At 40.9% G+C, this 21,625-nt stretch overlaps 1 protein-coding gene across 3 annotated transcripts in view; it reads right to left on the bottom strand.

The window, feature by feature from the left end:
* Nucleotides 1-21,625, bottom strand: part of TBC1D19 (TBC1 domain family member 19) — a 293,521-nt gene that overhangs the window by 241,582 nt on the left and 30,314 nt on the right. For 2 of the 3 annotated variants that reach the window (XM_073609088.1, XM_073609081.1), the window contains exons 2-3: nucleotides 20,503-20,575; nucleotides 6,901-6,946 (exon numbers count right to left, since the gene is read on the bottom strand). In XM_073609088.1, the coding sequence (XP_073465189.1) occupies nucleotides 6,901-6,946; nucleotides 20,503-20,575 (119 nt within the window). Of the gene's footprint in view, nucleotides 1-3,309; nucleotides 3,367-3,463; nucleotides 3,545-6,900; nucleotides 6,947-20,502; nucleotides 20,576-21,625 lie in introns of those variants that run through there. The other variant, XM_073609095.1, reaches the window with a different exon arrangement.

Consider the following 21,625-nt stretch of genomic DNA (forward strand, 5'->3'; position numbering starts at 1 on the left):
CCTCGGAAGCCGGAACGAAAAGGCTTCACGAGGAGCGATGACATCACTTCCTCTGCTTCTGTTTACATTACAGAAGCAGAGGAAGCTTCTCATTTGCCAGGAGAGATCGCGAGGGGGTGGCCATGAATCAGTGGCCTCCCCCTCAGCGCGGATCGCTCCTGGAACAATGCTGACCGCCACCCGCGGGAGGGGAGTAACATACCCATACGTTACTCTGCCTGCCCGTGCCATTCTGCCACAGTATATCTGCGTGAGACGGTCGGCAACTGGTTAAAAAGAGGGTTAACTCCAGGGATAAAGCGATAATTCTCCCACTCTACAAGACTTTGGTCCAGCCTCACCTGGAGCATGCTGTCCAGTTCTGGGCACCAGTCCTCAGGAAGGATGTACTGGAAATGGAGCGAATACAAAGAAAGGCAACAAAGCTAATAAAGGCTCTGGAGGATGTCAGTTATGAAGAAAGGTTGCGAGCACTGAACTTATTCTCTGTGGAGAAGAGAGCGCTTGAGAAGGGATATGATTTCAATTTACAAATACCATACTGTTGACCCCACAATAGGGATAAAACTTTTTCGCGGAAGGGAGTTTAATAAGACACGTGGCCACTAAAGAAAAGAGGTTTAACCTTAAACTGCATAGAGGGTTCTTTACTGTAAGAGCGGCAAGGAGGTGGAATTCCCTTCAACAGGTGGTGGTTTCAGCGGGGGGCATTAATAGTTTAAAAAAAAACAACTATAAGATAAGCACCCGAACGACCGAAACATACAGGGATATACAATGTAATACTGACATATAAATCACACACATAGGTTGAACTTGATGGACTTATGTCTTTTTTCAACCTCACCTATTATGCAGCTATGTAGAGGAAATTAACTGCTTTGACTTGTGTATAGGTTGTTCTGTAATAGCAAGCATTTTTGTGAATTCTCTGCAAGATGGATTTATACAGTATACTTTGATCTCTTTGACACTTAGCTTGGTCCAGCTCATGATGATCATAGAATATTTGTCAGTTTTTATTGCTGTCTGTGTACTCATTTTGGAGATTCACACTCTCAGTTTACCATTATCATTGAAAGTAAAAGAAAATCCCAAATTTTGGGTTGTCCCCAGAAAAGTAATAGAGGAGAAATCTTCCAATGGAGACACTAGTTCTAGTGACCTGGGGGTCCCCAATGAATTCCCCTAATTTCCTGGGATTTACTCTCACTTACTGTTTGGTTATGGGACAGGAATAGAAATCCCCACAATGAGACACAGATGGTGCAAAAAAAAAAAAAAAATGGACAGGAGTTATAACCCTCCATTGCTCTATTCAAAATGAAAGAAAAAGTTTTGCCTATAGTTCTACTTTAAATTCTATACGTGTGGTTACAGCGTCTTACCATTGAAATTAATGGAGGCAGCTAACAAACAGCAAATGCCTCATGAAAGCAAACTGTTTAAATTTTAAGAAAATGGTGCAGCGCCTCCAAAACAGATTATTACAAGCTTAAAACATAATGTACAAAAAACATCCGCAATACTCAAAAAAAAATCTGTGTAAATAAAGTCCAAAGTGGAAAAAGTCCAAATACGTGATAAATATATAACTGCAGGGAAAGTGTCTTCCACCAACTGATGGAAATCCTCTCCACCACACGTGAGCAACAGAACTAAAATGCACTCACTGACATTAAAGCGGTCAGAGGAAAGCAGCAACATTTGTGTTTCTGTCAACAAGATCCCTCACACGTGGTCAACCAGCTCCATTTTCACAATGGAGACAACTGGCAGTACCGCTTCTCACCAAAAGAGGGCCGACAGTTCCAAGTATGGAAGTGGCAGCGAGATGTCAGCATGTAGCTCCTGCCCTAGTCCCACGCTTGGAACTGGCGGCTCTCTTTTGGTTAAAAGCGGTACTGCTGGGTGTCCCCATAGTGAAAATGGAATGGGTTGACCACGTATGAGGGATTCTGTTGATACAAATGCAAATGTTGCTGCTTTCCTCTGGCAGCTTTGAGTATTGTGGATGTTTTTTGCACATTTTGTTTTAAGCTTGTAATATTCTGTTTTGAAGGCGCTGCAGTATTTTACTCAGTTTGTTTTGGTAATGTATATTAAAAGTGTTTGTCAAGTTCAATTTAAAAAAAACACTGCCAGTCCCTCTATTAGAGGCTGGCATACCACACTATGCAAGTCATTTCTAAAAAGAAGCATTGTAAATACCTATTTAGAGCTATCTTCAGGCTGGTCACGTGACTCGCGGCCGCTTTATAGCTCTAATACATGGCTTCTGTGGCAGGGGCTGAGATCTCCCTCTGACGTCAGCCTGGGAGATCACGTGGCCTCCTGCAGAAGCCCTGTCTCAGAGCTGTAAAGCTGGCACAAGTTACGTGACCAGCCTGAAGATAGCTCTAAATAGGTATTTACAATGCTCGTTTTTAGAAATGAATTACATAGTGTGGTATGCCAGCCTCTAAAAGAGGGGCTGGCAGTGACCCTTGTAGGTTTTTTTAAAGGGTAACTCCACTTTCGTGGGGAAAAAAAATAACAAAAAAAGAAAAAATATAGCGAATATAATTGCAACACTAATTATATTGTAATTGAATGTTATTAAAAATTACCCACTGGTTCCGGACACATGTTTTAGAGGATGTCAGGACAGGGGTACGCTCCTACACATATTCTGGAGTTGCAAAGCATTAGGACCCATTTGGCAAAAAACTGCCTCACTAATAGTCCAGCTACTGGAGCGCCAGTTACCCTGACTTACCAAATCTGTATATTGTTCGCAGAACTCCCAGAGGTCCCCCCCCCCACAACAAAAGTTAGCTCACACACTCTTTAGTGCTATTCAATGGGCTGTCGCACTGAATTAGAAATGCCCCTCTGTGTCATGGTTGCAGGTGCTCCTGCGCATAGAGTCCATTAGGTTGATGGAAAGGGTGCACCATACTCCCCTGGACTCCATGACCATCTTTGATTGCAAATGGGGCATCTGGACATCACACCTAGTTAGCACAGGACTCCAGGATCCCTCGGTCCCTACTCCTGATGCCCAGATGGACTGAAGTCTTTTGAAATAATTTGCACAGTAGATACGTATGACACGCACCTTTATGGACACATTACGGTACTGTAATCTGTAGTCTGGTCAAATGGTATTACAACCCCTACATTCGTGTTGTTTACATATAACAGTTTCTAGTTTTCACTTTTTATTTTCCTTTTTCTTTTCCTCTTCAATTAGTGGGTTCACTGCTTATTTCATTATTGTGTTCAAAGGCAACATGAGAGATGTACATGTAAGCTGTTTTATCCTACCTCATGAATGTACTTATTGTCCTCTCGGTGCCTGTAGACCCTGTTTTTATGTTATACCTCAAAAAAAAAAAAAAGTTTGTAAATAAAAAATTAGCTTTCCTTTTTCAATCTGCAGCTACTGTAATTTTCTGAGAATACATTGCAATATGGCTACCTGGAGTTGTTCTGTACACAGAGTGTGTACTGACCACTCCCCAGAAACATAATTTCCTGCTTGTGTGATTGGCTCACCAATTTTCCCAGAAGTCTGCCTAAGAAACAAGTCAGATTTTAGGCATCCCCTGCAACAAAAATCTAATTTTTGGAGAGATACTTTCAATAGTAGCATGTCTATAGGGATGCAGGTCCAGCAGATTTCCTCATTAGTGCCCTGCAGCTGCCCACCTGACAGTTAATTATAAAACCACTCCCATTAGACCCACTCAGTACAGAGGCAATGACAAACACACATGGATTTCTTCAGAATAACAAAAGGTAGGAATCTGCAACACAGGTTGTTATAATCCTTGCAATGTACATAGATTCCCAGATGGGAATGTTTTTTTCTCAACAAAAGTGGAGTTACACTTTATTAATAGCGGATAGACACACAGAGAGGGAGCTGACAGGCAAGGAGGAGGGGCTGAGGGGGACAGAGGAGAGCAGAGAGGACAGCTGCGTATGACGGAGGTACGCACTCTGACCACGGTGGTCAGGGCTCAGCAGCTCTGATTTTCGTAGTCAGTACAGAGAGGGGATACAAGCACTGTGCTGTTTAATCTGCTTTAACCACTTGCCGACCGTGCTATAGCCAAATGACGGCAGCTGTGCGGTCGAATAACTCTGGGAGTGCGTACTATGACATCCGCCCAGAAACCTGCTCTCTCGCACGCGCCCCCTGGGACCCAGCGCATCACGGCTCACTGCAAACGGCTGCTGCTAGAGGCCGTCTACCATGTGATCGCTGCGTCAAATATCGGAGTGATCACTTGTAAACAAACCGGCGTTACGTCCGGTTCCTCTCTCCCCCCTCGTACCAATTGGTACAGTGCGAGTGGAGAGGGGAGAGGGGAGAGATCGGTGGCAGCAGCGCTGTGGGCTGGATGTGTAGTGCCCACCATCCATACTCATCCATCCATACTCAGCATACTCATCCATCCATCCATGCTCACCAATCCATACTCAGCATACCCATCCATCCATGTTCACCCATCCATACTTAGCATACTCATCCATCCATACTCAGCATACCCATCCATGCTCACCCATCCATACTCAGCATACTCAGCCAGCCATGCTCAGCATACCATCCTCATCCATACTCATCCATCCATGCTTACCCATCCATGCTCACCCATCCATACTCATCCATCCTCAGCAATCCATACTGAGCATACTCATCCATACTCATGCATCCATCCTCACCCATACTCAGCATACTCATCCATCCATGCTCAGCCATCCATACTGAGCATACTCATCCATCCATCCATGCTCAGCCATCCATACTCATCCTTCCATCCATGGTCAGCCATCCATACTCAGGATACGCATCCATCCATCCATGCTCAGCCATCCATACTCAGCATATTCATCCATCCATCCATACTCAGCATACTCATCCAACCATCCTCAGCCATCCATACTCAGCATACTCATCCATCCATGCTCAGCCATCCCATCCACCCCATCCATAATTAGCCATACCCATCCATACCCAGCAATACCCAGCAATACCCAGCAATGCTCAGCCGCACCCAGCCATACTCAGCCATACCCAGCCACGGCTCATCCATCCCCATTCATGCTCATCCATGCCACTACAGTGCCTCACAAAAGTGTAATAGGTAGTCAAATTAGATTTGAAACGTATGTCCCTAGAACACCTGATGGTGCTCCCTGCATGTTGGTCCTCGGTATGTGGCTACGCTGTGGAAAAGTCTCACACATCTGGTATCGCCGTACTCGGGAGGAGTAGGAGAATCTATTTTGGGGTGCAATTTTTGATATGTACATGCTATGTGTTAGAAACATTGTGTAATTGGACAACGTTGTGTAAAAAAAAAATGCATTTTTCATTTTCTTTACACATTTTCCAAAAACTTGTAGAAAAAAAAAAAATGACATGTTCAAAAGACTTGATATGCCCCTTAGATTACCTCTTAGGTTGTTTTCTTTTCAAAATGGGGTCATTTTTGGGGCGTTTCCATTGTCCTGGTTCACCAGGGCCTTCAAAAGTGTAAGAGGTAGTCAAGAAATTAATGTGTAATTTATGCTCCAAGAATGCCTGATGGTGCTCCCTGCATGTTGAGCCTCTGTATGTGGCCACGCTGTGTAAAAGTCCCACACATGTGGTATTGCCATACTCAGGAGGAATAGTAGAATGTGTTTTGGGGTGTAACTTGTGCTATGCATATGCTGTATGTGAGAAATAACCTGCTAATATAACAATTTTGTGAAATAAGAAAAAAAAAATCTTGATTTTGCAAAGAATTGTGGGAAAAAATTACAACTTCAAAAAACTCACCATGCCTCTTACTAAACACCTTGGAATGTCTACTTTCCAAAAATGGGTCATTGGGGGGTATTTGTACTTTCCTGACTTGTTAGGGTTCAAGAAATGGTGTGATCAATTTTCAGAGATTGGCACCATAGCATGTGGACTCTATAATTTTCACAAAGACCAAATAATATACACCGATTTGGGTTATTTTTACCAAAGATATGTAGCGGTATAAATTTTAGCCAAAATATATGAAGAAAAATTACTACTTTGCAAAATTTTATAACAGAAACGAAGAAAAATGCATTTTATTTATTTATTTATTTTTTTCAGAATTTTTATAGTACAAAAAATTAAAAACCCAGCGGTGATTAAATACCACCAAAAGAAAGCTCTATTTGTGTGAAAAAAAGGACAAAAATTTCATATAGGTACACAGTGTTGCATGAGCAATTGTCATTCAAAATGTGAGAGCACCGAAAGCTGAAAATTGGTCTGGTTAGGAAGGGGGTTTAAGTGCCCAGTGAGTAATTGGTTAAGGTACCCAAACTTTTTTGGGGGGTTAACACTTTAACTACTGCAAGCTGTCTATTTTTTTTCTCTTTTTTAGTGCTGACCTCTTTCTTACGTTTTCATTATTGCTTCATTTTTAACACAACGCTATACAGAACCTGTGTGTTATGCACTAGGTGGTGGTGATTCAAATCAGGTACTGAAGGGTGGTTAAGGGGCTGTAGAACACTGCTTAAACACAACTTAAACACAGGGTATTGATACACGTGTGAATGAGCCCTAACTGAAAGAAAAGGCTGCCTTTTCTTTCACTTTGTTAGAGGACCATTTTAATTTACCATTCACTGGTCTTGTGCCTGAATGGCATAAAAACATTTTCTACCAGAGCAACTTTGATAATTGATATTCATGTGACTCCTGGTAACATTCTTAAATTGTGGTATTCCTCTGGAGAGTACATTTTTGCAAACACAGTTGTGCATAAAGCCTTGAACACCCCTGTGAAGAATTTCAATATAGAGTATTTACATAGGTATATCATATACATATAACATTTGCAACACATTAGTTAACATTACCCAACAAGCTTTACTCACACAGTAAGTTCACGGTATACAGCATTTTGAAGTTTTTTCTCCCAACCTAAAAAACATGAATGAAAGGAGGCATTAGCTATGCCAAATATACTCTCCATTATAACCAAAGCAACTTTCTTTATTAGTATTGAGTATTTAGCAGCTATTATTGCACAATATGACTCAATGGATTCAGTACTTTCTCAGTCACTGTCCTGAAAAAAAGAAGTATGCAGATCAAGAATTGTGATTTCACTCAGATTTTTCCCACATGTATTGTTCTGGATCAGTTCCAGAAAGTAATGAAGCCAGAAACAGCCAGGCAACTAGCATTGTCAGAAGAAAATCAGTAATGTCAGCCCCTTATTTTCTTAGCAATCTTTTAACATTATATGTTGTTAACCACTTCCCACCTGTGCTATATTCAATGTACAAATTCACAGCTGTTCTAGTTCTAGGATGGCGTCCCTGGAGGTCCTCCCATGTGCATGCTTCCCAAGTGTCCCCTGGGGCGCTCATCAGGAATTCTCTGTGACTGCTCTGTGCCTTGCACAGCATATCACAGATTGAAGGGCCAATCACAGCGGCCGCTTACCAGGTGATCGCTATGTCCAATCAAAAGCGATCACAGATGTAAACACAACACACACAAGTCTTTGCCTGTTAATGGCTCTCCTTCCCTCACACAGAGACCGTGTATGAGGGATAAGAACCAGATCTGTAAGGGGAGCAGCGAGTACAGTGTTTTACAGTGCTACACAGTGCCCTGATCATCAGTGGAGTCTCATGAGTCTCTCCGATCATCAGTGCAGCCTCATCAGTGCCCTGATTATCAGTGCAGCCCCACCAGTGCAGCTTATCAGGGCAGCCTCATCAGTGCAACAGCTGACATCACAAAGCCTGGACCGGCAGCTGAGCTGGCTCTATCTCTTGGCGATCCAAGAGCCTGAGCCGACCGCTCCCTCCCCCCCACAGCTCAGTGCTCTAGTGTGCACTGGAGGGGCAGAGCAGAGAGCTGGAGACTTACAGTCACCGCTCTCTGCTCACTGAGGGCTGAGCGATCAGCAATCTTTGTTTGCTCGGTTCTCAGTCTTAGACATGGCAGGTGACAGATTCAGCATGTAGATTTATGTATAATATTCAGATTCATGTATAGACCTAATCTTTATGCCAATTTTGTGACTTGATACCTCTGGGCTTTTTTTTTTTATTTTTAACATATTCTGGCTTATTTATTTACTTTGGTGCCATTTATTTTTATTCTTTGGTTCATTATTGCAGCTGTACAAGAAAAAAAGAAAAAATAAAACACTTTTTTTTTTCTTATGTACCTTGTAGCAAGATGTATTATACCAGAATACCAGATGTGTTATACCATTTATACCTATGAAGCACTTTTCACATTGTTACAATTCTGTGTTTTCTAAAGTTTAACCACTTCAGCCCCGGAAAGGTTTTACCCCCTTCCTGATCAGAGCACTTTTTACAATTTGGCACTGCGCTGCTTTAACTGGTAATTGCGCGGTCCTGCAATGCTAAACGAAACTTGCGTCCTTTTTTTTCCCCACAAATAGAGCTTTCTTTTGGTGGTATTTGATCACTTCTGTGGTTTTTATTTTTTGCGATATAAAACAGAAAAAGACCGAAAAGTTTGAAATAAAATATTTTCTACTTTTTGTTATAAAAAAATCCAATAAACTCAATTTTAGTCATATATTTAGGCCAAAATGTATTCAGCTACAGGTCTTTGGTAAAAAAAAAAAAAAAAAAAAGTCAATAAGCATATATTTATTGGTTTGCACAAAAGCTATGGCGTCTACAAATTAGGGTACATTTTCTGGAATTTAGGCAGCTTTTAGTTTATGACTACCTGTCTCATTTCTTGAGGTGCTAAAATGGCAGGGCAGTACAACCCCCCCCCCCCCCTCCCAATGACTGCATTTTGGAAAGTAGACACCCCAGAGGCATGTTGAGCCCATTGAATATTTTATTTTTTTGTCGTGATTGAAAAATTAAAAAAAAAAAAAAAAATTACAAAAAGTTGTCACTAAATGATATATTGCTCACACAAGCCATGGTTATATGTGAAATTACACCCCAAAATACATTCTGCTGCTTCTTCCGCTTCTTCCGAGTACGGGGATTCCAGATGTGTAAGACTTTTTGGGAGCCTAGCCGGGTACAGGACCCCAAAAAGCAAGCACCGCCTTCAGGCTTTCAGCCGTAAAATTGTGATTTTACTCCTCACTACCTATCACAGTTTGAGGCCATAAAATACCAAGATAGCACAACCCCCCCCCCCCCAAATGACCCCATTTTGGAAAGTAGACACCCCAAGCTATTTGCTGACAGTCATGTGGAGTATTTTGCAGATCTCGCTTTTTGTCACAAAGTTTTGAAAATTGAAAAAAAAAAAAAATGTATTTTCTTTCTTCATTTTCAAAAACAAATGAGCTGCAAAATACTCACCATGCCTCTTAGCAAATACCTTGGGGTGTGTACTTTCCAAAATGGGGTAATTTGGGTGGGTTTTGTGCTATCTGGACATTTCATGGCCTCCGTAACGGTGATAGGTAGTGAGGAGTAAAATCACAATTTTACAGCTTTAGAAAGCCTGAAGGCGGTGCTTGGTTTTGGGGTCCTGTACGCGGCTAGGCTCCCAAAAAGTCTCACACATGTGGTATCCCCATACTCAGGAGAAGCTGCAGAATTTATTTTGGGGTGCAATTCCACATATAACCATGTCATGTTTGAACAATATATCATTTAGTGACAACTTTGTGTAAAAAAAATTAAAAAAAATGAAAATGTTTTAATTTTCCCGAAACTTGTGGCAATATATAAAATATTCCATGGACACAACATGGCTCTCAGCAAATAGCTTGGGTTGTCTACTTTCCAAAATTGGGTCATTTGTGAGGGTTTTGTGCTATCTTGACATTTCATGGCCTCCGAAACCGTGATAGGTAGTGAGGAAGAGAAATCCCCATTTTACGCCCTTTAGAAAGCCTGGAAGCGTTGATTGGTTTTCGGGGTCCTATACACGGCTAGGCTCCCAAAAAGTCTCACATATGTGGTGTCCCCATACTCAGGAGAAGCAGCAGTATGTATTTTGGGGTGTAATTCCACATATACCCATGGCATGTTTGAGCAATATATCATTTAGTGACAACTAATGCAAAAAAAAAAAGTCTGTAATTTTACCGAAGCTTGTGGCAAATATAAAATATACCATGGACTCAACATGCCTCTCAGCAAATAGATTGGGGTGTCTACTTTCCAAAAAGGGGTCATTTTGAACTGTCCTGGCATTTTATGCACAACATTAGAAGCTTATGTCACACATTACCCACTCTTCTAACCACTTGAAGACAAAGCCCTTTCTGACACTTTTTGTTTTCAGTCCTTTTTAATTTTATAAACAAATTATACAAATACATTCACATATTTTGTGACTATAACTGTGTATATTATCCTGTATCCTTGACAAAGTACTAAAATTTCTATTGCTTAAATCCATCATCCTCATCTATATCTTTTCCTGTATCCTTTACACAGGGCCATATTTTATCCTTTAATCCATTCATCCACTCAAAATACCATATGACACAATCACCAAAAAAAAAAATCTATCTAATCCTCCTCTCTCTAGAGTGATTTATTCCTTATCCTAAATTTTGCATCATATCTGTTGAGGACCGAAATTCCTCCCATTGTTGCCATATTATTGGTCTTTGATTTTTTGTCTTCTTTTCTCTATTTGTTTCTTTTGTTTGTTTGTTCCTCCATATATTGTATTTCGTTCAGTTCACAAACCCATTCCACTATTGTAGGACTTTTTGTCTTTCGCCATTTTCGGGCAATTATTGTTTTGGCGGCTGCTGTCATATGGTGAAGGACATCCGTTTTTATTGATTTTATTGATCCTGGCATTATAGATAATATTGCATTATTTACATTTGGACGTATTTCAATACCTGACACCTTCTGGTAGATTTCAAATATCCTGTACCAGAAGTCCCTCACCATATGACACCCGTACCAGATATGTGTCATCGTTCACATCGTTGTCAAGTTCTCCCTTTTTTAATATTTTGTCCCATATTCTTAAAGTTGCTAATACAAAGATTGTTAAATCTTTTTTTTCAGGCCCAAGCTGAGGTTTAATCCATGGGAGAGATTTTAGCTGTAAACCTATAATATCTTCCTCTATAGTTATCCATTGTTTACTTTCTGTATTATAAAACCAGTCTATTATTCTTATCAAAGATGCAGCTTGTAAATATTTTGAAAAGTCAGGAAGGGCAAGGCCTCCGTTCTTTTTTGTTCGGATTAAAATTTCCCTTCTTATTCGTGGTGTTTTCTGGGCCCAAATAAAGCTTCCTATGGCATTACGTAATTGTACCATTAGTTTTTTGGAAGGAATTAAGGGTATGGCCTGAAATATATATATATAATAATTTTGGAAATATATACATTTTCACTACGTTGATTCTTCCCATCCAAGAATGAATTATTTTATTATATTTTTGAAGTGATTCTATAATTTTTCGAATTGTTAAAGAATAATTCAATTCCTGCAGTTTATTCAAATCCTTTGAAATATAATACTTAATTGCTTCTTTTTGCCATTTGAAAGGAAAGTCTTCTTGAAGGAGTATCTGAACCTCTTTTGTTAATGGTACATTTAATATTTCTGACTTATCATAGTTCACCTTAAAGTTACTTACACTTCCAAACTGTTTAAATTCCTGTATGAGGTTTGGTACTGTTATTAATGGGTTAGTGATATATATTAACAAATCATCCGCATATACTGCCATTTTATATTCTTTTCCCTTATTATTTATCCCCTGAATATCCCTATTTTTTCGTATTGCTGTAGTAATATGTTCCATTACTATCACATATAACAATGGGGACAGGGGACATCCCTGTTGGGTACCATTAGATATTTCTATATATTCAGAGAGTATTCCATTTGTTCTTACTTTTGCCCTGGGATTGGAATATAATGTCATGATCTTATAAAGCATCTTAGGACCAATCCCTAGTTGTATTAAGGCTTCTTCTAAAAACCGTCATCCCACCCCGTCAAATGCCTTCTCGGCATCTACCGATAGGAGACACATTGGGGTAGCAGATTTCTGGACATATTCCACTTAATGTTTTTATTATATTATCTCTCGTTTCTCTCCCAATTGTGAAGCATGTTTGATCTAAATTTATGTGTTTGGCTAAAATAGGTGCCAATCTATTGGCAATAATTTTAGAATATAATCGTATATCTATATTTGTGAGGGAAATAGGTTGATAATTACTGCATAGTGTATGGTCCAATTCTGGTTTAGGAATTAATGAGATATGAGCTTCCATGCTCTGTGGTGTAAAAATATGTGGGGCCAATATGGAGTTAAATGGTCTTCTTTAAAATAGGTATTATTATTTCCTGAAATTCCTTATAAAACGTAGGAGTATATCCATCTGGGCCCGGGCTCTTGCCCAGGACCAGTGCAGCTATAACTTGTTGAATTTCCTCAGTTGAGTCTGACACTTTTTGTTTACATGAAAAAATATTTTTTTTGCTAGAAAATTACTTTGAACCCCCAAACATATATTTTTTTAAAGCAAAAGCCCTACAGATTAAAATGGTGGGTGTTGCATTTTTTTTTTTTTTTTACACAGTATTTGCGCAGTGATTTTTCAAACTTTTGGGAAAAAAAAAACATTTTTTTTTTCATTTTAATGCACTAAAACACACTATATTGCCCAAATGTTTGATTAAATAAAAAAGATGATCTTATGGACGAGTACATGGATACCAAAAATGACATGCTTTAAAATTGCGCACAAATGTGCAGCGGGGACAAACTACATACATTTTTAAAAGCCTTTACAGGTTACCACTTTAGATTTACAGAGGAGGCCTACTGCTAAAATTACTGCCTTTGATCTGGCCTTTGCGATGATACCTCACATGCATCGCACAATTGATGCTTACATATGACACCAGACCGATGCTTGCGTTCGCCTTTACGCGTGAGCATTTGGGGGGGGGGGGGGGGGCGACAGGGGTGCTTTATTTTCATTTTTCTATTATTTATTTTGCTTTTTTTATTTCATTTTTAAACTGCTCCTTTCATTTTTTTTTTTTTTTTTTATCATTTTTATTGTTCTCAGGGAATGTAAATATCCCTTATGATAGCAATAGGTAGTGGCAGGTACTCTTTTTTGAAAAAAATTGGGGTCTATTAGACCCTAGATCTCTTCTCTGCCCTCAAAGCATCTGACCACACCAAGATGGTTTTTTCTTTTAACTGTGGTGGTGAAATCACCTGCTACAGCGCTAGAGTCACTGATTTTCGTATCGTGAGAGCAAACGTTGTTGCTGTCAAGATAAATAAATCAGTGCTGCAGCTGAATGGCGTACCTGAAAAGCAAACGATGGTAACAATAAAACATTAACTCAATAAAACAACTTGATTTTTTAACGCAATCTGTGCCTAAAAAATATATGCTAAAGCATGGGGGCAATCCGCCTCTAATGTTAGGAGCAAATCACTCCTCCACCCCTGCCCCCATGCTTCGGCATATATGCTCTTTTTTTAACTGTGGTGGTGAAATCACCTCCTACAGCACTGGAGTCATGGCTTTACATATCATGGGAAACACTGTTGCTGTCAGAATAAATAAACCCATGCTGCAGCTGAATGACGTACCTGCTAAGCAAATGATGGTTAACAATAAAACAAAGTAACATTACAGTATAAAAGAAAGACATACCATACCTGCAAAGCAAATACAATAAAACATAGTGAAAATAAAACATTACAGTTCTAAAATACAGTAACAATAGAGAGAGAACAATAGAAAGAAGAAACATAAAACCACAACTATTTTTGGCTTTTTTATCCTTTTTTTTTTTTTTTTTTTGGTGTTTTTTTTTTTTGGTGTTTTTTTTTTTTTCTTTGCACTTTTATATAAACTGTAAACATTCCAGATTAGGGTCTCTATAAATGTGATTGCCATCTCATCTTTCGAGACCCTGTGTAAGTGTGCCCTAGGACTGTGCAATGCTTTACCCTATGCTAATACTCCATTGAGAGATTGATTGAGACTCTCAATCAATCTCTCAATCAATCTCTCAATGAATTAATCTTTCAATTAATCAATCTCTATCAATCGCTCTCAATCAATCTCTCTCTCTCTCCTAAAAAAAATTATGTTGTGAGAATCGTGATCGTTTTATTCTAAGCAAAAAAAATTGTCATTCTCATTTTGGCCAGAATCGTGCAGCTCTACCCTCCAGCAAACATCAGTCAATGTTGGGTAGATTCTAGCAAGTTTGGAGGGGACCCTATACCAACGAGTCAGTAATTTAAACCCAGACTCCTACATTTTCATATCTACAAAGCTGGAATGTGTGATGCGATAAAGATGGTCTAGTTGTAACTCAGTGAATTCGCATTGCAGATCTCTCCCATTCTCTTATGTAAAGGGGTTTCCTCTTTGGCTCCAGTGACTGCAACATCCCATATAACACAGAGATAGAATGCAGGATCATAGAGGTGGACATACATAGCTTCTCGAAGGAAGTTACAGAAGAGGGTGAGCGAATGGTCTGAGGCAAACTGCCAATGAAGTGGCAGAGCTGTCCATAGCGCCACTCATCCATAGGGAAGCAGTCATATTGGTCCCTGAGAGCATCTAGGGTGAGCAACCCTTGGTCTTGTATATACCTGCCACATCGTGTCTCTCCATCAAAGGCCCATGAGCGAAAGAAGGAAAAAAGTGTTCCCCTGGTGTAAACCAAGGGAAGCCTCCCAATGGAGCCAGAGGCGAGACCAAGGGGGCAAGCCGTCCCATGCCATGCAAGGAATCCCACACCTTAAGGGTGTAGGTAGTGACAGGGGAGGTATACTCAGACAACCCCGGATACTCTCTGGGTACCAAAGGTGCCCGAGCCAAGTTCCGACCTGCTACATTTTTTTTCCAGAGGAACCCACCGTTTAGTCGTTACCCCATGATCCCAGTACAATATCCAATGTAAGACAATAGCCTCGTAATATTTATGAATAGTAGGCACCCCCAAACCTTCCCTCTGCTTGGAGCGCTGCAGGGTACGGAGGGCCAACCATGGGCTCCATCCATGATATATTATATCTCAGAAACAGACTGAGAAGGGTCGAGAAGAAGGATCTGGGCAGCGAGATGGGCACCATTTGCAAGTAGCATATTCATTTTTATCACACTGATTTAGCCCATCCACGAGAATGTCGCCCTGTCCCATTTTTGCAGGTCCACCCTTATGTAGAGAGCAGTGGAGTATAGTTAGTGGTATATAATTGAGAGCTATGAGGTGGGAGGTGGATGCCTAATTATTTCAAGGAGGAACTTCACCGGGAAAAAGAGAAGGAAGATTGCAGCAGTGTTTGTAAGTCCCCTGGGTTATTCAAAGGGAGGGATCACAGATTTAATGCAATTAATTTTAAAATTCGAGATCTCATGAAAGTCTTGCAATTCTGCCATGATATTGGGAAGGGAAACCAGCAGGTCAGAGACATAAAACAGGACATCATCCGCACAAGCGGACAATTTGTGCTCCACAGAACCCACCTTCAGCCTACTTAACACTGGGATTTAAGGGTATCATATTCAGCAGAGGTTTAAGGGTGAGTGCAAATATCAGGGGGGAGACTGGACATCCCTACCGCGTTCCATTACAAATGGGGAACGAGTCAGAGTACACCATTCACTTTAACTCGGGCCTCTGGGGAACCATAAAGTAATGCCGTCCATGCGAGCATGTCGTGGCTCAGACCCAGTCAGAACCGCCCGCAGGAATGTCCAGTCCACCCTGTCAAACGCTTTTTCAGCGTCTGTGGACAGTAAGAGACAGGGTGGCTGGTCGGTCTGTAGTCGGCCCAATGTATCAACTGGATGGCATGATTTGCATTGTCCCTGGCTTCTCTTCCCATAATGAAACCTGTCTGGTCAGGATGAATAATTGTGGGCATTGAGGCAATTAGCTAAAATCTTCGCTAATATTTTAATATCTTTGCTCAGGAGTGGCATTGGCCTGTAGCTACTGGGAGCAGTAGGATCTTTTCCTTCCTTCCTACTGTGCAGTTTGTTTTGCACAGAGTGGAGCTAATCATCCTCTTCTGGGGTCCCTCAGCGGCGCTGGTGGCTCCTCCCCGCATCGAGTGTCCATGTTGGAGCGCTTTTCTTGGTGGACACCTGTGCTCCCGAGTCCCGCATCAGTGTCCATTCACACAGATTGCAAGGCAGTGGACGTCTTGGAGGTGTGTTTGTGGTCGTTATGTTGGAATACTGCCCTGTGGCTCAGTCTTGGAAGGGAGGGGACCATGCTCTGCTTCAGTATCCAGTTCTGGCAGCACTCATGCAGCCCTAGACCATGAAACTCCCACCACCATGCTTGACTGTAGGAAGGACACATTTGTCTTTGTACTCCTCACCTGGTTTCTGCCACACTCACTTGACACCATCTGAACCAAATAAATGCATCTTGGTCTCATCAGACCACAGGACATGGTTCCAGTAATCCATGTCCTTAGTTTGCTTGTCTTCAGCAAACTGTTTGCAGATTTTCTTGCGCATCATCTTTAGAAGAGGCTTCCTTCTGGGACGACAGCTATGCAGACCAATTTGATGCAGTGTATGGTCTGAGCACTGACAGGCTGACCCCCCACCCCTTCAACCTCTGCAGCGATGCTGGCAGCACTCATACATCTATTTCCCAAAGACAACCTCTGGATATGATGCTGAGTATGTGCACTCAACTTCTTTGGTTGACCATGGCAAGGTTCTGAGTGGAACCTGTCCTGTTAAACCGCTATATGGTCTTGGCCACAGTGCTGCAGCTCAGTTTCAGGGTCTTGGCAATTTTATTATAGCCTAGGCCATCTTTATGTAGAGCACTAATTCTTTTTTTCAGATCCTCAGAGAGTTCTTTGCCATGAGGTGCCATGTTGAACTTCCAGTGACCAGTATGAGAGAGAGAGTAATACCACTAAATTTAACACATCTGCTCCCCATTCACACCTGAGACCTTGTAGCACCAACAAGTCACATGACATCAGGGAGGGAAAATGGCTAATTGGGCCCACTTTGGACATTTTCACTTAGGGATTTACTCACTTTTGATGCCACTGGTTTAAACATTAATGGCTGTGTGTTGAGTTATTTTGAGGGGACAGCAAATTTACACTGTTATACAAGCTGTACACTCACGGCTTTACATGGTAGCAAAGTTTCACTTCTTCAGTGTTGTCACATGAAAAGATATAATAAAGTATTTACAAAAATGTGAGGGGTGTACTCACTTTTGTGAGATACCGTATGTCCCGGGGCCCCGTAGCTTCCGGCAGGCCCCTGATACGGATGTTTACTCTGTGGCTCCTATTCTCAAAGTCATCCATTTGATCTAATAAAGAGTTAAGCCATTGGTCTTGTATCTTTCAGTAAGGGCTTGTACAGTAGGTGACACATCCTCCCACTGTTCCTCCAGGGCTTCTACTCTGCCTCTAATATGCGCTGTGTCAGCCTGCAGGGCTTCTATGCCCTGTCTCAATGCCTTCTCCACTCTGTAAGCAAACAGCTAGAGATCAGCTTTAGTGGGGAAGGACAGAATATATGCCCGCAGATCCCTAGCATCCAGGGCTTCTCCTAATGCAGAAGATTCAGCAAGACTGTCTGAGCCTGAGGGTGAGGTAGGAAGGGGGAGTGAGTGCACAGGGATCAGTGGTGAGGGAATCGAGGATGCTGTACGTGCAGCATGAGTCTTCTCACCGGGCGCCAACTTGGAATGTCCTGGAGTTCCCCGTCGGGTCTCTGTAAAATAGGCATCCAGTGATCCTGAGCGGCCCCGGAGGGTCCGCTGTGGCGACTTAGGGGGGCATGATTTGGGGTCGATTCCACCCGGTAAAGTTGCTGTAGGTGCGTGTAAGAGAGCAAGTCTCATGGAGCTTGGCAGACACACGTTCTCCCTCCTGCATGTCGCGGCCACGCCCCCCAGTGCTGCATATTAGTGCCTCCGCATCAGTGCCGCCTCATCAGTGCCACTTATCATTGCTGCATAAAAAGTTATGCTTAATCTGTATTGTGCTTTAAAAAAAAAAAAAAAAAAAGAAGTATCGGTATCGTGCTTGAAAAGAAGTATCGGTACTTGTACTCGGTCTTAAAAAAGTGGCATTGGTGCAACCCTAATATATATATATATATATATATATATATATATATATATATATATATATATATATATATATATATATATATATATATATATTAATATATATATTAATATATATATATATTATATGAAATCCTTTTTTTTTTTTTTTTTTTTTTTAAGGTTTGGGGGTTGTTTAGCTCAAGTGTAGCACCCGCTAGGGAGAACAGTCCACAAAGATGATTCCTTTTCAGGGCTTTTTTGACCCACTTTTATTAAAGAAAATCAAAGTTCCAGAAATGAAAACAAAAGTAGTTTCCCCTCGCAGGGGTTTTTCACCATCAGCTTTAAATAACAGGATATTTAGCCTCCTGGCTTACACATACAGCATTGCAAACAAAATACCGAGCCACCTGGCTCTCTTCAGCAGCAGACACACCACTGCTCAGGCTCCTACATGGAGCTCTCCTGACTACTGTCAGCGACCTCAGACTCAGGTTTCTGGCTTTTACCTTACAGCCTGCACTCTCTGGATACTTCAGTGTACACCTGCACTATCTGGGTTCTCCCTTGCAAGCCTGGACTCCTGGAGACCTCCTGTCTCTCTGGGTGGAGCCCAGAATCATGGTCCTGACTCTGCTATCAGGCCCACACACACCTGAACAATCAGTGTGCCAGTGAGTCCCAAAACCTGGACCCAGGACTGGGGATTTCATCCCACCCGGATCTCTAAGAAATCCCCAGGCTCCAGGTCCTAAAAAGGACCTTACTAAATAATGAGGAAACTGAAAAGGCAGTTTCCTCTCAAACAAGCAAATACCCTGGAGCCCCTCAACCTGCCTGGTTGAGAATCCTATCATATATATATATATATATATATATATATATATATATATATATATATATATATGTGTGTGTGTGTATATATATATATATATATATATATATATATATATATATATATATATATATATATATATATATATATATATATATATATATACACACACATATACATACATATATACACACACACACACACACACATATATACACACATATATACACACTCACACACATATACATACAGCATCTCTATATCAACCAAATCACACACGCATTAGTGCATGCTCAAAGAATTGTGGCCTTGAAGAAGTGCGGGAATCTGTCTGAAAAACCACACATACATAGTAACCTATATAGTAGTCTGATGTTGCAAGCTGTCCCCCGCCAGCTCTAAGCCTGAGAACTGATCATATAAACGCTGACCGCTCAGTTATCAATCTTCACTGAGTCACTGGCTCACTGCTTTGCCCCTCCTACAGCAACTGGAACACCGGGCTGTGGAGGGGATGGGAGTAGGTGGCTCAGCATGCCGAGAGGCTGAGGAGGCTGCCTGTAAGGCAACTGGGTGAATCCAAACATTATTGTTCGGATCCCTCCAGAGTCTGGAGTGGTCTGTGATGTCAGCTAACTCTGATAAAAGCATAAGAATGCCGAAAAACGCAGAAAAACTTGGCTATTCGGCATTTATCAGTGCTTTGAGCCATAATCTTTTGTGGGAGTATAGTTTTGCTAAAAAAAACTAAAAAAACGCTACTGCAACACTCATTCTACAGCTAACACTAGTGATGTTTTTATAACGTACAGTGTGCATGAGACCTCAAAGTGAAACTAAACCTTCGTATTCTTTAAAGCCAAGGAAGCTGTCATTTTAGCCTGTTTCATCTGTAGTTGCCATGGTGGTGCACATGTGATCAGTTATGACACCAGCCATTTGATGGCTTGACAGTTTGGTTAAGAAAACAAGAACCTGTGACAGTTATCATTCACAGCATGTCTTGAACGTAACAGTTTAGGGAAACAGTTAAAGTGATGTGTTTAACTCCACTTTTGGAGCAGGGTGCAGGATCATTAGGTATTTTTCTGTACTTGCCATGTTTTTAAAGAATAATTGTAGAAGTGCTGAAAAATTATTACTGCATCCTATAGAATAGCATGATTTTTTTTTTACGTTTTCAAAAGATACCAACCATGCTTAAATGTATATGCATTGCAAAGATGTACTGTTTGTTGTTTTTTTTTTTTTTGTCCAGACATACGTTTTAGACACACCTGGGACCAAGTGTGACTGTTAAACCTATCCAGAAAAGGTAATAGATGAATGTGTACAGTACAGAGTTCCCTGTTTGCACCTGTGAACGTTGTGAGATTCAACAACTTTAGTACAGGGACAATACTATTTCACAATAAAACCAGGTAACTAATAGACTGATAATGAACAACTATGTTGGTTTCCTAATCTATGATTCATTCCAATCAATATGCTTCATCCTGGCATTAATGTATGCATGTTTTTCCCTTTGAATCTACAACCCAACCAAACATTCTGTCTTCAACGTTATACACAGGGAAATTAAAGGATAACATACCCGAGGACTTCAAAAAACCTCTTATATCTTCCTTCAGTGTTTCAAGTTTAATATCTGGGTTGAGCAGACATCTCTGTAAATAAAATGTAATGACAAACTGAGCAAACATTTTCAAATGTGTAAACACAGGTATTCATGCTTCGGAATACTATAATGAGCATAGGTAATACTAAAATGTTACTTTGGATATATACAGTAAACGCGGTTTACAAGCGTTTCACAATACGAGGTCTTTTTTTTTTTTTTCCTTTAAATCCTGACTTGCGAGCGTTATCTCGCAAGACGAGCAGGATTCAAGCCTCTGGGGTGTGCAGTACCGCATTTGGCCAGAGGTGCGGGGGGTGCCAGTGACGCTCGCTGACACTCAGAGCTGCTTGGAGACACTGGGAAACACTCAGAAACACTCTGTCCCCGAGCGTCTGAGTGTCTCCGGTGCCCCCCACCTCTGGCCACATGCGGTACTGCATACACTAGCAGTGACACTGGAACAAATTATCTGAGTTTCCATTGATTCCTATAGGGAAACTCGCTTTGATTCGAGTGCTTTGGATTACAAGCATTCTTCTGGAACAAATTATGCTCATAATCCAAGGTACTATTGTACCTTATTAAAACATTATCCCAAACAACTAAAACACTTGTTAAAGTGAAACTATCATGGTTTTGGGTAATCTTCATGTTTTTACATTTTTGACCTGATGTTTTAGATGTTTGCTTTTTTATGTATTGTAATAGGGGCAGGCTGAACTGGTAGTGGCAGTGATAAACCAGGAGATAGGGACACCCAGGAACAGTCCAGGTAGGATTTTAATGCACTTTTATTTAGCAAGACAGTATACAAACAGTTCAGTGACGAGGGTCTTTGTACAGCAAGTCTATAAAAAAACAAATGTGGTCTGTCCAACAGGTAGGACGTGGATCTAGGGTGAAGGCTTTATTCAACCCAAAGCTCTACAAAGCCTCCAGGCTCATAAACTTAGACAAGAAATTATTAGGATCTGAGAAAACACACAAATCCTGGAGTTCCTCACCAAGTATAGATGAGAAACCCAGGTGACATGTGCATGCTCTACAATCCTTCCAAACCACATTATGCAGGCTTTGTTCTCCAAATAAACCTTTA

The sequence above is a fragment of the Aquarana catesbeiana genome, linkage group LG01 (genome assembly GCF_042186555.1).
Source record: "Aquarana catesbeiana isolate 2022-GZ linkage group LG01, ASM4218655v1, whole genome shotgun sequence".
NCBI classification, from domain to species: domain Eukaryota; kingdom Metazoa; phylum Chordata; class Amphibia; order Anura; family Ranidae; genus Aquarana; species Aquarana catesbeiana.